This window comes from Suncus etruscus, chromosome 3, assembly GCF_024139225.1.
Source record: "Suncus etruscus isolate mSunEtr1 chromosome 3, mSunEtr1.pri.cur, whole genome shotgun sequence".
In the NCBI taxonomy this organism is placed as follows: domain Eukaryota; kingdom Metazoa; phylum Chordata; class Mammalia; order Eulipotyphla; family Soricidae; genus Suncus; species Suncus etruscus.
In genome coordinates, this window is record NC_064850.1 from 67,832,453 (window position 1) to 67,847,142 (window position 14,690).

Here is a 14,690-nt window from a genome sequence, read left to right on the forward strand (position 1 = left end):
TTCTGAGCGTAGAGCCAAGAGTAACCCCTGAGCGCTGCCGGGTGTGACCCAAAAACCAAAATAAAAAAATAAAAAAATGGGGCCAGGCGGTGGCGCTGGAGGTAAGGTGCCTGCCTTGCCTGCGCTAGCCTAGGACGGACCGTGGTTCGATCCCCAGGCGTCCCATATGGTCCCCCAAGAAGCCAGGAGCAACTTCTGAGCACATAGCCAGGAGTAACCCCTGAGCGTCACAGGGTGTGGCCCAAAAACCAAAAAATAAATAAATAAATAAATAAATAAATAAATAAATAAATAAATAAATAAATAAATGGGGCCGGGCGGTGGCGCTGGAGGTAAGGTGCCTGCCTTGCCTGCGCTAGCCTAGGACAGACCGCGGTTCGATCCCCCGGCATCCCATATGGTCCCCCAAGAAGCCAGGAGCAACTTCTGAGCGCATAGCCAGGAGTAACCCCTGAGCGTCAACGGGTGTGGCCCAAAAACAAAAACAAAAAAAAATTAAATAAATAAATAAATAAAAATAAAAAGCAAAACAATTTGACACTCCAGTCAGAGCATGTCTGAATGCTTCTCTCCAAGCAATTTAAATTCTAACTTTGCCAACCCCTGTCTATGCTATGAATTGGGGTCAGGTAGAGGTTAAAAGGCCTAGTCCATACTGCCTCTGGGAGCCCTGGTTCGGGATGAGCTCCGGCACCATCACCACCACCACCACTACTACCACTACCACTACCACTACCACTACCTCCAAGACCAAAACTAAACAAAAGCGAATTTAACATAATTAACTCAAAGTTGTTGAGTTTTGGATTCAACAACTCTTACTCATTAAAACTTTATTTTATGAACTTTTTTTTTTTTTTTTTTTTTTGCTGTTAAGGGACAGAACCCTCACTTCAGGCTGGGAAGAGCTCACTGGCTAAGGTCTTCCAAGTAGCCTAATAGGCTCAACCTCTAGTCACATCTGATCCTTTAATTACCAGTAAGAGTGATCCCAGAGTGTAGAGACAGGCTTAAGTCCTGAGTATCCTTAGGTGTGAACCCAAAAACAAACCCCAACTGCCAACGGAGCCAAGCCCTTGCAAGCAAGGTAGGTACTTTGGCACTGAGCTACATCCCCAGTGGAAAAATTTTCAAACAAATCAGAACCAATAACTTTAAGGGGAAATACTAAGTCTCAAACCTCATTTGCAATACTTTTCTCTGAGAGGAAAAAATTTAGATAAAGTCACCCAACTGTTCAGCTTGAGTTGGGTGTGTAGAAAGGTAAGAAACTGAAGAATTGGGGCCAGAGTGGTGGCACAGCGGTCAGGCGTTTGCCTTGTACGTGGCTGATCCAAGAGAGACCACGGTTCAATCCCCTGGCATCCCATATGGTCTCCCAAGCCAGGAGCAATTTTTTTTTTTTGGTTTTTGTGTTACATCCAGCAGTGCTCAGGGGTTACTCCTGGCTCTATGCTCAGAAATCGCTCCTGGCAGGTTTGGAGGACCATATGAGATGCCGGGATTTGAACTACCGTTCTTCTATATGCAAGGCAAATGCCTTACCTCCTTGCTATCTCTCTGGCCCAGGAGCGATTTTTGAACGCATAAGCCAGGAAAAACCTGAGCATCACCATGTGTGGCCCAAAAACCAAAACAAAAAAAAGGTGGGGGGGGGTACTGAAAAACTGGGACTGGAGTGACAGTACAGTGGGTAATGTGTTGCCTTTGATCCCTGGGGCTCACTAGGAGAGATCCCTGTGCACAGCCAGGTGTAGCCCAAAAACCAAAAAGAAAAAGAAGAAAGAAATTCAAGGACTGATTAGGCTCATCTGATAGATATATCAAGACGCACCAGCAGCAGATCCTGAGCTGCAATCCTCACGGTATAGGAGAATGTGTCGTCATCTTCATCTTCCACGAACTGCTGGGGGTTGGCTGTCCACACTTTAATCTAAAGGACAACAAAGTCAAGATTTAGTGTGGCTGTTCTGTTTTTCACAAAACACAAAAACTTAAAAAAATATATTGAACTGAATTCTAGTCCTGAAACTCATTTGATGCAGAGAAGCGAATCTTCGTTAAATAAATAGCAAGTTACTGATCCTCCAGTATTTCAATTCTGAAATGATATTTCAGAATTGGGTAGATTACTAGCTCTCTGCTATTGTCAATTAGCTGTTACCGTATTTTCCGGCATATAAGACGACTTTTGAAACAAACAAAAAAAATAAACCGAAAATCGGGGTCATCTTATACACTGAGTATATCTCGAAAAATATTTCAGTATGCCACTAAACGAAACAAACAAAAAAAATCAGGCCGCAGAGTTTCCAAATCTCTTTCTTGGGGGTTCCCAAACAGTACTCAGGAGATCTGGGGGCCACTTCTGGCAAAACCCAGCTATCCATGTTGGTGGTTCAGTGCTAGGGTCCGAGGATGGGATGCTGTTTGGTTCATGTAGTGGGAGAGATTAACTGACGCCACCAGGGAATTGCCAGAAAAGGTGCCTATGATAAGGGACCAATCACTGCAAGGCTGCTCAAACTGCCTCTCTAACTCAGCCAATCCAAGCAGGCTTTTTATGCATGCAAATTAGACAATGTTTTGGACCCGAATCTACACTGTAAAAAGCCTGCTCAGATTGGCCAGTCAGAGAGGAAGTCTATTACAGTATAACCTTTGAACCTTTGCTTGTTGTGATTGGCTTACTGTGATACATACAGTTGCAGCACAGGAAGGTTCTGTCTGATACAGCGAATATAGGCTTAAACCTATGTTTTAACTGCAAAATTAGGGGGTCGTCTTATACGCCAGCAAATACGGTAATCCCTGATAGATCAAGTTTCTAAATATGCTGCATCTGACAGGGTATTTAATTAGCAAATTGCCAATTCTTTATTTACTGACATAAGGAGAGGCGCTACTTAATATTTTCAATGCTCTTTTTGGGTCTAACGGCACAATAGCCAGGTAAAATGGATCACTATTTCACAATTTACAAAGAATAATCACGGGCCCGGAGAGATAGCACAGCGGCGTTTGCCTTGCAAGCAGCCGCTCCAGGACCAAAGGTGGTTGGTTCGAATCCTGGTGTCCCATATGGTCCCCCGTGCCTGCCAGGAGCTATTTCTGAGCAGACAGCCAGGAGTAACCCCTGAGCACTGCCGGGTGTGGCCCCCCAAAAACAAACAAACAAACAAAAAAAAAAAAACAAAAAACAAAGAATAATCACTTCTAAATACTAAGGCCTCTGGTGAATAGCCTTAAGATTTTCCTGATAAAAGTTCTCAAAATGAATCAAGTTCCAACAACCAGGGATATGATAATAAAATGACATCAAAGCTTTCCTAGAATGCAACATGAAGCTATTCTTCTAGTAGTTTTTGTTTTGGGGCCACATTGGTGGTGCTCAGGGGTTACTCCTAGCTGTGTGCTCAAAAATCGCTCCTGGCACACTCGGGGTACCATATGGGATGCTGGGAATCGAACCTAGGTCTGTCCTGGATTGGCCATGTGCAAGGCAAATGCCCTACTGCTGTGCTATTTCTCCAGCCCTTCTACTGTTTGCTTTTGTAAATTGAGTCACTTCACCTAGATCTCTCTCAAGACAAACTTTCCAAATACAAAGGTTTTTTTGGTTTTTGGGTCACACCTGGTGGCACTCAGAAATTGCTCCTGGCAGGCATGGGGAACCATATGGGATGCCCGGATTCAAGCTACAGTCCATCCTGAATCAGCTGTTTGCAAGGCAAGCGCCCTACCATTGTGCTATCTCTCCAACCCCCAAATACAAGTTTTTGATTATCTCACAAACACCATTTACCTGTTCCTCGGTGATTTGCATGTACAGGATAATATAGTATATCAACTCAGGCAAGGCTTTCTTAACAGTGCTTTTGAATTTGCTGTTTTCTAGCAGAGCATGGACAAATTCAAAAATGCTAAAGACGAGATTTTCAAAGCCTAGGACTTCACCTAGAGAAAATACACGAGAGAAGATATTAATAGGGAAGCAAAATGAATGCAAATATGCTAGAATGCAAATTATTTTTGTAACTTAATGAGTAAAATACTTGCTAATAGTTCTTATTGCTACAATTCTCTCTGGTGTTTGGGTTATACCCAACTGTGCTCAGCGTTTACTCCTGGCATTATACTCAAATTTACTCCTGGCATGTCTGGGATGAAACACATATTAGCTGTGTGCAAGGGAAGTGCCCTACTATCACTCTGACCCCACTTGCTAATTATTATTTTGAGAAATGGAAAGGGAACTGAGTAAAGAAACCCACTTTGAAGTTAATACTGCTTTTTCAAATGAAAAGAATAAGAATACTGAATATATTTTGAGCCAAAATATTAATATTAAAACAGAAATGGAACTGGTATACCATTTGGTACACCAAAATTAAAAGACAGAAAGACAATATTAAAGACAATATTAAAACAGAAATGGAACTGGTATATCATCTGGTACACCAAAATTAAAAGACAGAAAGACGGGGCCGGGCGGTGGCGCTAGCGGTAAGGTGCCTGCCTTGCCTGCGCTATCCTAGGATGGACCTCGGTTCGATCCCCGGCGTCCCATATGGTCCCCCAAGCCAGGAGCGACTTCTGAGCGCATAGCCAGGAGTAACCCCTGAGCGTCACCGGGTGTGGCCCAAAAAATCAAAAAAAAAAAAAAAAAAAAAAAAAGACAGAAAGACAAAAGTAGGCTGGATAAGATAATCTTTAAAGCATCTCTTCAAACTCTAAAATTCTACATCTGGGGCCAGAACATGTCTTGCATAAAGTCAACGAGGATTCAATTCCTGACATCGCATATTGTCTCTTTTGCATCATCAGGAGAATTCCTGAGTGCAGTAACCCCTGAGCAATGATGGATGCAACCCCCCCCCCCAAATTCATAATAAAAGATTTTCATATTTTTATTTCCATTTACAAACAGTGAAATTTTCAATTAGAAAACACACATAAGAGCAAGCAAACCTAAATTATCTTTTTTCCTGTCTTTATTTTCCCAAGAACCTTTTCTAAGTCATATCTTTTTCATGGGGGGAGGGGGGAGTCCACTCAGCAGTACTCCAGGCCTACTCTTGGTTTTGTGCTCAATGATCACTCTTGGCAGTGCTCAGGGGACATGTAGTGTTGAGAATTCCAGGGTTGAATCCTATATTCTCCTATATACTATATTCTCCACTCCTATATTCTTTCTGGTCCCTATATTTCTATAAGATCAGATCATAACATACCATCAGAGTCTACTGGATCTTCTACTTCTTCTGTGTAATTCACTTCTGTTCTCACATAAGTATGATGAAGAGTAAAGAAATCAAATTTGGAAAATGATTTACATATATTCTACAAGAGAATGCTATTGACACCTTGTACCAGTAGGAGTAAATACTGGGGAAGAAAAATACATATTAGGGGTCAGCGAGGTGGCGCTAGAAGTAAGGTGTCTGCCTTGCAAGCGCTAGCCAAGGAAGGACCTCGGTTCGATCCCCCAGTGTCCCATATGGTCTCCCCAAGCCAGGGGCAATTTCTGAGCGCTTAGCCATGAGTAACCCCTGAGCATCAAACGAGTGTGGCCTGAAAAACCAAAAAAAAAAAAAAAAAAAAAATTCATGGGATAAAAGATAGTACAGTGGGGATGTTGCTTGAAAAACCTCATTTAAGAAATAGCAATCAGGGGCCAGGCAGTGGCGCTAAAGGTAAGGTGCCTGCCTTGCCTGCGCTAGCCTTGGACGGACCGCGGTTCGATCCCCCGGTGTCCCATATGATCCCCCAAGCCAGGAGCAACTTCTGAGCGTTACCGGGTATGGCCAAAAACCAAAAAAAAAAAAAAAAAAAAAAAAATAGCAATCAGGGCTGGAGCGGTGGCGCAGTGGTAGGGCGTTTGCCTTGCATGCAGCCGACCTAGGACAAACCGTGGTTTGATCCCCCAACGTCCAGGATGGTCCCCCAAGCCAGGAGCGATTTCTGAGTGCATAGCCAGGAGTAAACCAAGCGTCACTGGGTGTGGCCCAAAAACCAAAAGAAAAGGAAGAACAATCATGAGAACCAATGCTGGCCCCCCAACTCCAGTGGCTGCAGTTCCCCCAGAGTCCCAGGAAGGATATAAAGCTGCGCTTTCAGTTAGAGTGTTCCAGACAATAGGCAGAATCTGCTGCATGGAAGACACCATGTGCTTGGGGAAGTTCTTTACTAGGGCTGTCACAGCCTGCAAAGTTAAAGAGAAGAATAAGATAACCCAGAATTGAAAGGGACACAAGAGAAAAAGCAACAATTCCACAGCATCCTCACATACTTTACATACTCCTAGGGTATCAGAGGAAGCAGGTACCCACCTTAAGGACCTCCATTTTAAAGCCACTGTCAGATGTGGGGCCATCTGGGATCTGCAGGGCCTGCACAAAGGCCTCTGTGAACTGCTGCACCACTGGGAAGATGAGGACTTTGGCTGCACCCTGAGAAAGAAACTAAGTCAAAACAAGGCAGACCTTACACAGATTCACAGTAATATCACCGTGGCTTGAGGCATCTACAGCTCTCTTCAGGCCAGGTGTAGCTATAAAGTCACTCCCATACTTCGGTATGATCAAGATACTTTGCTTCCTTAGTCAACAGTCCCAGTTCCTCACTGTGATCCAACTCTTCCAGAGTTAGAATCAGTGGTTTTCAGCAAGCTTTGCTCCCCAGGAGATCATTAGAGAAGAGCTCAGAACCATAAATAGTTAGAAGAATGCTCAAACAAAAGGAAGCTAAGCTATACGCAAATGAAAAGCTTTATCCAAATGCTCTGTCCACAACACTGGCTACTGTGCATTCTGGGACTGCTGTAAGAAATTTCTTTACTTACACTGGAAGCCCCCTCCTGTCTCTTTTGGCCTAAAATCTGGGAAAAAAGTATATTATCTGTTACTCATCCAGTCAATTACCTTTTCCAGTTCTTCCATGTTACAGATCATATGGGCACAAGTGGTAAAAATCTCCACAGCTCGGGAACGAGTTCGAATCCCATATACCTGGGGAAAGAGAGCACAGTCTTGAAACTGGTGCAGACATGTGTGAGTGTGTATCTGTCACAGAAAAAAGTTTAAACTATGACTACCGAATCCTGACATAAGGATCCCCTTAGAGAATAGTAGAAATGTCCATAATTCAGAAAACCAAAATTCAAGCAGGAGAATGTTAGCACATACTGGAGCTGGCCAAAGACAAGAGATTCTATGGCCGAAGTGTTTGAGTTAATATTCATTTGCATAGCAACCAAATATATAAAGACAATTAGTTAAAGGGATGTTAGGTTTGAAACACTGATAACTTGCTTCTATTTCTATTTAGTTGAGGTGACCAAGTTTTGGTGGGATGCCTCAATGAAGAGACTGAAGACATGCTGGCATTGGGTACTTTAGGAGTTAGAGGCTACCAGGTTATAAGTAAGCTACGTGCTGAAGCAGTATAGGATTTCACTCTATCAAAGAATCGCTTTTGTAGTTGAAAATGAAAGATCTAGTGTTAATTCAGACTTGAATCTTGATCAGTTTTATGTGCAGAATCAGAAGCAAAATGACAGTAACTTCTGTGGAAGCTAACCACAGCCTGAACTGTTATTTGCTGGATCTTAGAGCTGAGACGTCATACCTCAGCCATGGTGAAGATCTTATACATCTCCGGAAGAATGACAGGAGCAACAAGGGGCATCTGTGTGTCTGTTACTTCTCGAGTAAATTCTACAAAGAAAGCAGTGTTATTTAAAAAAAAAATAACAACCTGCTTTGGGGTGACAATACAGTAGGTGGGGCACTTGTACATGACCAACCTAGGTTTGGTCCACATCATTCCATAGGGTCCCTCAAGAACTGCTAGGAGTAATTCCCCAAAACCCTTCTCTCCATTTGAAAAAACTTAAAAAAAAATAAATAAATAAAGCCTTGTGGGGCTGGAGAGATAGCATGGGATAAAAGCGTTTGCCTTGAATGCAGAAGGACGGTGGTTCGAATCCCAGCATCCCATAAGGTCCCCCGAGCCTGGCAGGAGCGATTTCTGAGCATTGAGCAAGAAGCAACCTCTGAGCGCTATCAGGTGTGACCCAAAAACAAAAACAAAAAACAAGAACAAAAACAAACAAAAAAGCCTTGTAACTGATGGGTGTTTGCCTTACACACATTTTACCCACATTCGATCCCCAGTACCCCATCTGTGGTCCTTCATGCCCTGACAGGAGTGATCTTTGAGTATAGAGCCAGGAGCCAACCCTGTGTATTACTAAGTGTAAAACTGCTTTACTAAACATCAACTTTTTTTTTTTTTTTTTTTAAGTTTTTGGGTCACACCCAGCGGTGCTCAGGGGTTACTCCTGGCTGTCTGCTCAGAAATAGCTCCTGGCAGGCACGGGGGACCATATGGGACACCGGGATTCGAACCAACCACCTTTGGTCCTGGATAGGCTGCTTGCAAGGCAAACGCCGCTGTGCTATCTCTCCGGGCCCTTTTTTTTTTTTTAACATCAACTTTTTTTAAAGGCTTTTTGAAAATTTGTTTTTAATTTTTAATTTTTATTATTATTTTTGGGTTTTGGGCCACACCTAGTGATGCTCAGGGGTTACACCTGGCTAAGTGCTCAGAAATCGCTCCTGGCTTGGGGGACCATATGGGATGCTGGGGAATCAAACTGCAGTCCATCCTAGGCTAGCACAGGTAAGATGCCTTACTGCTTCTGCCACTTTCCAGCCCACCCAAAATAAATTTTTTGAAAAAAAAAAAATTGGGGGCCGGGAAGGTGGCGCTAGAGGTAAGGTGTCTGCCTTACAAGTGCTAGCCAAGGAACGGACCGCGGTTCGATCCCCCGGCGTCCCATATGGTCCCCCCAAGCCAGGGGCGATTTCTGAGCACATAGCCAGGAGTAATCCCTGAGCGTCAAACGGGTGTGGCCCAAAAACCAAAAAAAAAAAAAAAAAACCCAAAAAGAAAAAAAAAAATTGGTCTACTGACGTTATTTCAGCATAAAATTTGCTTAAAAAAAAAATGACACCAGTTAATCCCCAGAACTTCATGGCTCATTTCAAGAATTCCTGACTACAGATGTAAAACCTCTTCTGCTAATCCTCACCACATTCTGGAGTATTAGCACTGAGCAACTGGCCAACATGGCAAGAATGATCAGAGGGGTCTCAATTCTCTTAGGTACCACTTGTGTGTGTGGTTATTAGGGAGCTGAGGGGACAATTCAGTGCAACAAGTACCTGCAAGAGGCCCTGAACGATAGCAACTACAAAGAAGGCCAGCACCAAAGGCAGCAATTGGGCAAGCACTATACCAGGCGTGCAGCTTCTGGACCACATGTGCACGATCCCCAAAAAGGGAAGGGAAGAAGAGTGGAGGGTGAAGGGAAAGAAGAACATTTAGCTGGGGCTGTAGCTAAAACTGCAGGGCTCACAGGCAAGGCTTTAAATCCTCACACCACAGGCTCCACCCTCAGCACCTAGCATCACTGTGTGGCTCTGGATGCTCAAGAACACAGCTGAGCGAGTGCCCAGAATGATAGAAAGTAAGTTCAACGAGCCAAGCATAGGCTTTGTGACATGCTGAGGCTGGGGTCTGACTGAAATCTGCTTGTGCTCAGTGTTACATGTACCCCTGCGCACTGCCAGGCCTAGCCTAACAGCCCCTAGCACTACTAGGCCTGGTTTGAATCTGCACTGCCAACTATGAGCACTGAGCCATTTGGTCCACAAGCCAAGCTGAGTAATTGGGACAGGTCACCCCCTCTGTTTTTGGCTTGAACAAAAATCTAATGACATTTTAATTCCTGACAAGAGTCATTTAAGTGGGAGAAGACACAGGGATAAAAAAATGAGGAGGGTGGGGCCAGAGTGGTAGCACAAGCAGTAAGGCGTCTGTGTTGTCCACGATAGCCTAGGACAGACTGCAGTTCGATCCCTGGCATCCCATCTGGTCCCCGAAGCCAGGAGTGATTTTTGAGCGCACAGCCAGGAGTGACCCCTGAACATCACCGGGTGTGGCCCAAAAACCAAAACCAAAACAAAACAAAAAACACAAAAAACACAACAAAACATGAGGAGGGATGGGGCCATATAGCACTGCAGAGAGAGCATTTGCCTTATACATGGCCGGCCTGGGTTGGATCCCTGGCATCCCATATGGTCCCCCGAGCCTGCCAGGAGTGATTTCTGAATGTAGAGCCAGGAGTAATAAGCCCTGAGTGCTGCCAGGTATGTCCCCCCCAAAAAAATAAATAAAACCAAACCAAAACAAAGAGGAGGGAGGAGACCAAGGGACAGTTTGACTGGAAGAACAGATAAGTAGGACAGAGCCCAGTCCTGGGCATCCACATACACCAGGTACGATCCGGGACCTGGTGCTGCATAGATAGGGCAATCTCTGGAACATAGCAGGAAAGTGCAAGGACCACAACTATAGTGTGTGACCTTGCCAAAAAGTCCTACTACAAGAATGTGCATAAGCACCATCACTGAGTAAGTGCAACTCCGGCAAGCACATATGAGGCACTTCAACTAGCTGTGGCAGCCCCAGCAAGCACCAGTAACCAGTGTGACTATGGTCTGGTCACCTCAACAATAGGAAAAAAGGAGGCTGGAGCGATAGTACTGTGGTTAGGGCATTTGCCTTGCACGTGGCTGACCTGGTTTCAATCCCTGGCATCCCATATAATTTGTGAGCCTGCCAGGAGTGATTTCTGAGTGCAGAGCTAGGAGTAACCCCTGAGAGCACCTGGGGATGGAACCCCTACCCAAAAATAATAGCATCAGAATGGGTGACGGTGCCTAAGAGAAGAGGAATATCAGGGAGAGTGATAAATAACAATCCCACTGGTCCAAGGCAATCCACTAAATAGCTTCCTAGAAGTTCTCTTGGGGTCCATACACCAGTACCAAGAAGGTTCTGATACCTGTGAGTACTCGCATGGCGCCGTGGACTGCATTTAAATCTCCGCTCACCAGCATCTCCATAAGCAGGTTGAAGAGCTGGGGCCAGGCTTCAGGCCAGTCCCAGTGGGCAATGGCCGACACTGCATAGGCCACGCTGGAGCGGACCTTGCTTATTGATTCTCTCAACCCATTGGGCAACAGCTCCCGGATGACAATTTTTGCCTGTAGGGGAGAAAATATACCTGCCATTAGACCAAGTTCTTTTTTTTTTTTCCTCTTTGGGCCACATAAGGTGACGCTCAGGTGTTACTCTTGGCTATGTGCTCAGAAATTTTTCCTGGCTTGGGGGACAATATGGGATGCTGGGGATTGAACCACGGTCCATCCTAGGTTAGTGCATGCAAGGCAAATGCCCTACCACTTGCATTACTGCTCCATCCCCAGACCAAGTTCTAAGTCTGGCAGATTCCTGCCTGGTTAGAGAAATAATGTGCCTGGAGAGTGTTGTTTTTTTTTTTTTTTTTTTTTGGTTTTTGGGCCACACCCGTTTGACGCTCAGGGGTTACTCCTGGCTATGTGCTCAGAAATCGCCCCTGGCTTGGGGGGACCATATGGGACACCGGGGGATCGAACCGCGGTCCATTCCTTGGTAGCGCTTACAAGGCAGACACCTTATCTCTAGCGCCACCTTCCCGGCCCCCTGGAGAGTGTTTATCAGAAATTATCTGTGACTCTGACAAATATTCATTCAGAGTTGACCTGTGATTGCTGTGTTTGGTGTCCATTACCATCAAAAAAATAAAAAGGTATTAATAATAAAATAATTTAACTTAAAAATGAACATAGGCCAACCTAATACTGGTTTGCAGGAGGTTACAACACCTGCTATCAGTCTTTTCTACTTGTTTTTTTTTTTTTTAAACTGTACCGGTGCTGATATTTATACCCAGTTTCTTAAAAATAGTCCCTCAAATCTGGAAAGACAGAAAATGTAGATTAACCAAGTAATCCTTTACCCTTTCCGTAGTTTCAGGAGGCCTGAACTTCTCTGACTGGGCACACCAGTGAGTCTCCACATATTGCTTCAAAATGACTGATGCCAGCTGGAAGAGAAGTCAAGTAACACAGTTAAGAAACTTTCTTTTTTTTTTTTTTTTTTTTGGTTTTTGGGCCACACCCTGTGACGCTCAGGGGTTACTCCTGGCTATGCGCTCAGAAGTTGCTCCTGGCTTCTTGGGGGACCATATGGGACGCCGGGGGATCAAACCGCGGTCCGTCCTAGGCTAGCGCAGGCAAGGCAGGCACCTTACCTCCAGCGCCACCGCCCGGCCCCAAGAAACTTTCTTCACACCAAAAAACTACATGTGAGTCTGATTATGTTCATCTGCAATGCATCTAAATCTAGTACAAAATGCAGGATTATTTATAAACTGGCCTTATTCTTTCTCTCTCATACAAATGTTTCATCATGAAGGGATTTCTTTTTTTTTTTTTTGGTTTTTGGGTCACACCCGGCGGTGCTCAGGGATTACTCCTGGCTGTCTGCTCAGAAATAGCTCCTGGCAGGCACGGGGGACCATATGGGACACCGGGATTCAAACCAACCACCTTTGGTCCTGGATCGGCTGCTTGCAAGGCAAACGCTGTTGTGCTATCTCTCCGGGCCCACGAAAGGATTTCTTACAGGGAAAATCAGTCCGGACCTACCTGACGGATCGCCAGCGCCCCCTGGGGATCAACAGTCAGCTCTGCTAGATGAACACCAAATTCTGAAAGAGGAAAATTTCCTTCTTAATTTACAAAGCTACATTTCCCTTTACCCAGGAGAGCTACAGCAAGTTACTGGGCTTTATGCTTGATGTCAACAAGATTTCTAAAAGGAACTGATCCACTCTTCAAATGTAGTGTACTTCTGAGACTGAGTCCTCCAAGTAAGACAATGGTCAGTGTGCAAGGTATGGATGGTTCTAATAGTAATCCTCACTCCCTCACTGCACAGAGTCCCCCAGCCAACATGGTGAGGCCTTCCTCTCAGATCAGTGCATACAGCACCTGACACAACACAGGAATATGATCTAACCCAGAGATCCTAAACTTATCTCACTGCTGCCTTCCAGACAGGTCAAGTCATTCAGGCCTGCTAGGCAATCTGCCTTTAAGCAAATAAATACAAAGTGAAGCTACAACTACTTTCCTGGATCATACCAGCATGCCTCACCCTGGTGGGAAGTAAGGAATATTATTCACTTTGGGAAACACTGATCTAACCCACAAGAAAAACTAAAAGAAGTAAGGAATATTATTCACTTTGGGAAACACTGATCTAACCCACAAGAAAAACTAAAAGAAAATTTCTAGAGTTAGGCAGATATACAAGTGCAAGATTAGAGAAGATTAGGTCTATGAAAATCAATTCCAGCTGAATCCTAAAAATAAGGGATGCAATTAGTGAACAGTTTCCAATAAATAATGTAGGCAATACAGAAAGGGCAATTTTTTCCCAACACCACTGTGAAAGCAAGATATTCATGTGCAAAATGATGAGTGTGACCTTTATGTATATGGTATCCTTCAACACATAATAAAAACTTCACAAATTAATTACCATGCTATTATGATTGGCACTGCCCATCAGATGCACTGTTTTTCCTATTAGTACAACTAAAGTTAGCTCCCCTGGTAAATCCTAACTGTCACAATGAGAATGGAATCCACTGGAATGGCCAGTTAAAGGGTATTTATTTATGCAAACGAACAACTTAATGACCAAGAAAAAAAAAACTAGTCTCCCACAGTATGATTTATGTTCAAAGCTTATCCAAGTAAACAGCTTAAACACCACTGAAAATTGTGCTAGACAGATATAACAGTACGTAGGATGCATGCTGTAGAATTAACTGGGTCCTAGCCGACTCAGTATTTGTTCTCCACCCAAGGCTGTGATCTGGTGTTGGATTACTGGGTTCCACCTTACTCAGTATTTTCTCCATTCTAGGACATGGTCTGGTTCTTGCTAATAATAAGCCTGGGTCTCAGGAAAGCACTGGCATTCTCCGGTTTTGCTCTGCTAAGCTAACCTGCCTCAAGAGTGGAAGGCGTATGTGTTGGAGTTCCTAAACCTGTTTTTCATTTCTTTTTTTTTTTTTTTTTGCTTTTTGGGCCACACCTGGTGATGCTCAGGGGTTACTCCTAGTATGCACTCAGAAATTGCTCCTGGCTTGGAGGACCAGATGGGACGCCGGGGGATCAAGCAGCGGTCCATCCTAGGTTAGTGCGTGCAAGGCAAATGCCCTACCACCTGCACCACCACTCCGCCCCCCCCCAACCTATTTTTACCCCCTTTCACTGCGTGGATTATTTCCTAAATCAGAGTTTGCTTCCAGACCTATGTCTCTCCAGGTCCTGGTTTTGGAGCCTAAGGTTTCCTCAGCATGCCTGAGTTGAACCCCAGAATCCAATATAGTCTACTGGGACCCACTAAGAGTGATCCCTGAACACTGATGGGTATGGCCCCAAACAGAAACCACGAAATGACATGTATATTTTTAGAGATGTTTTATTCTGAAATGTTTAGCCTTCAATAGCAAAGACTGAAGGTACATAAAGGCTTATCACATATCTCTCAGCCATGTTCTTTTGAAAGGTCTATTACTATGATTTAATAATTGAGCCCAGAAAACAAACATGGACAAAAACAGTATTAACAAGAGCACGTGGATTAGAATTTCACCGAAAATTTTTTCCTTCCGATCTTCAGTGGTTCTGGATCTAATCCACAGTGCTGCATGTCTG

General features: G+C 44.2%; 1 protein-coding gene across 1 annotated transcript in view; it reads right to left on the minus strand.

Annotated features, from left to right (window-relative positions):
• IPO9 (importin 9) overlaps nucleotides 1-14,690 on the minus strand; it is a 176,388-nt gene that overhangs the window by 141,534 nt on the left and 20,164 nt on the right. The window contains exons 2-11 of the mRNA XM_049770799.1: nucleotides 12,606-12,667; nucleotides 11,915-12,001; nucleotides 10,919-11,120; nucleotides 7,630-7,718; nucleotides 6,924-7,010; nucleotides 6,333-6,452; nucleotides 6,105-6,205; nucleotides 5,235-5,293; nucleotides 3,806-3,957; nucleotides 1,835-1,933 (exon numbers count right to left, since the gene is read on the minus strand). Coding sequence (XP_049626756.1) covers nucleotides 1,835-1,933; nucleotides 3,806-3,957; nucleotides 5,235-5,293; nucleotides 6,105-6,205; nucleotides 6,333-6,452; nucleotides 6,924-7,010; nucleotides 7,630-7,718; nucleotides 10,919-11,120; nucleotides 11,915-12,001; nucleotides 12,606-12,667 — 1,058 coding nt within the window. The remainder of the gene's footprint in view (nucleotides 1-1,834; nucleotides 1,934-3,805; nucleotides 3,958-5,234; nucleotides 5,294-6,104; nucleotides 6,206-6,332; nucleotides 6,453-6,923; nucleotides 7,011-7,629; nucleotides 7,719-10,918; nucleotides 11,121-11,914; nucleotides 12,002-12,605; nucleotides 12,668-14,690) is intronic.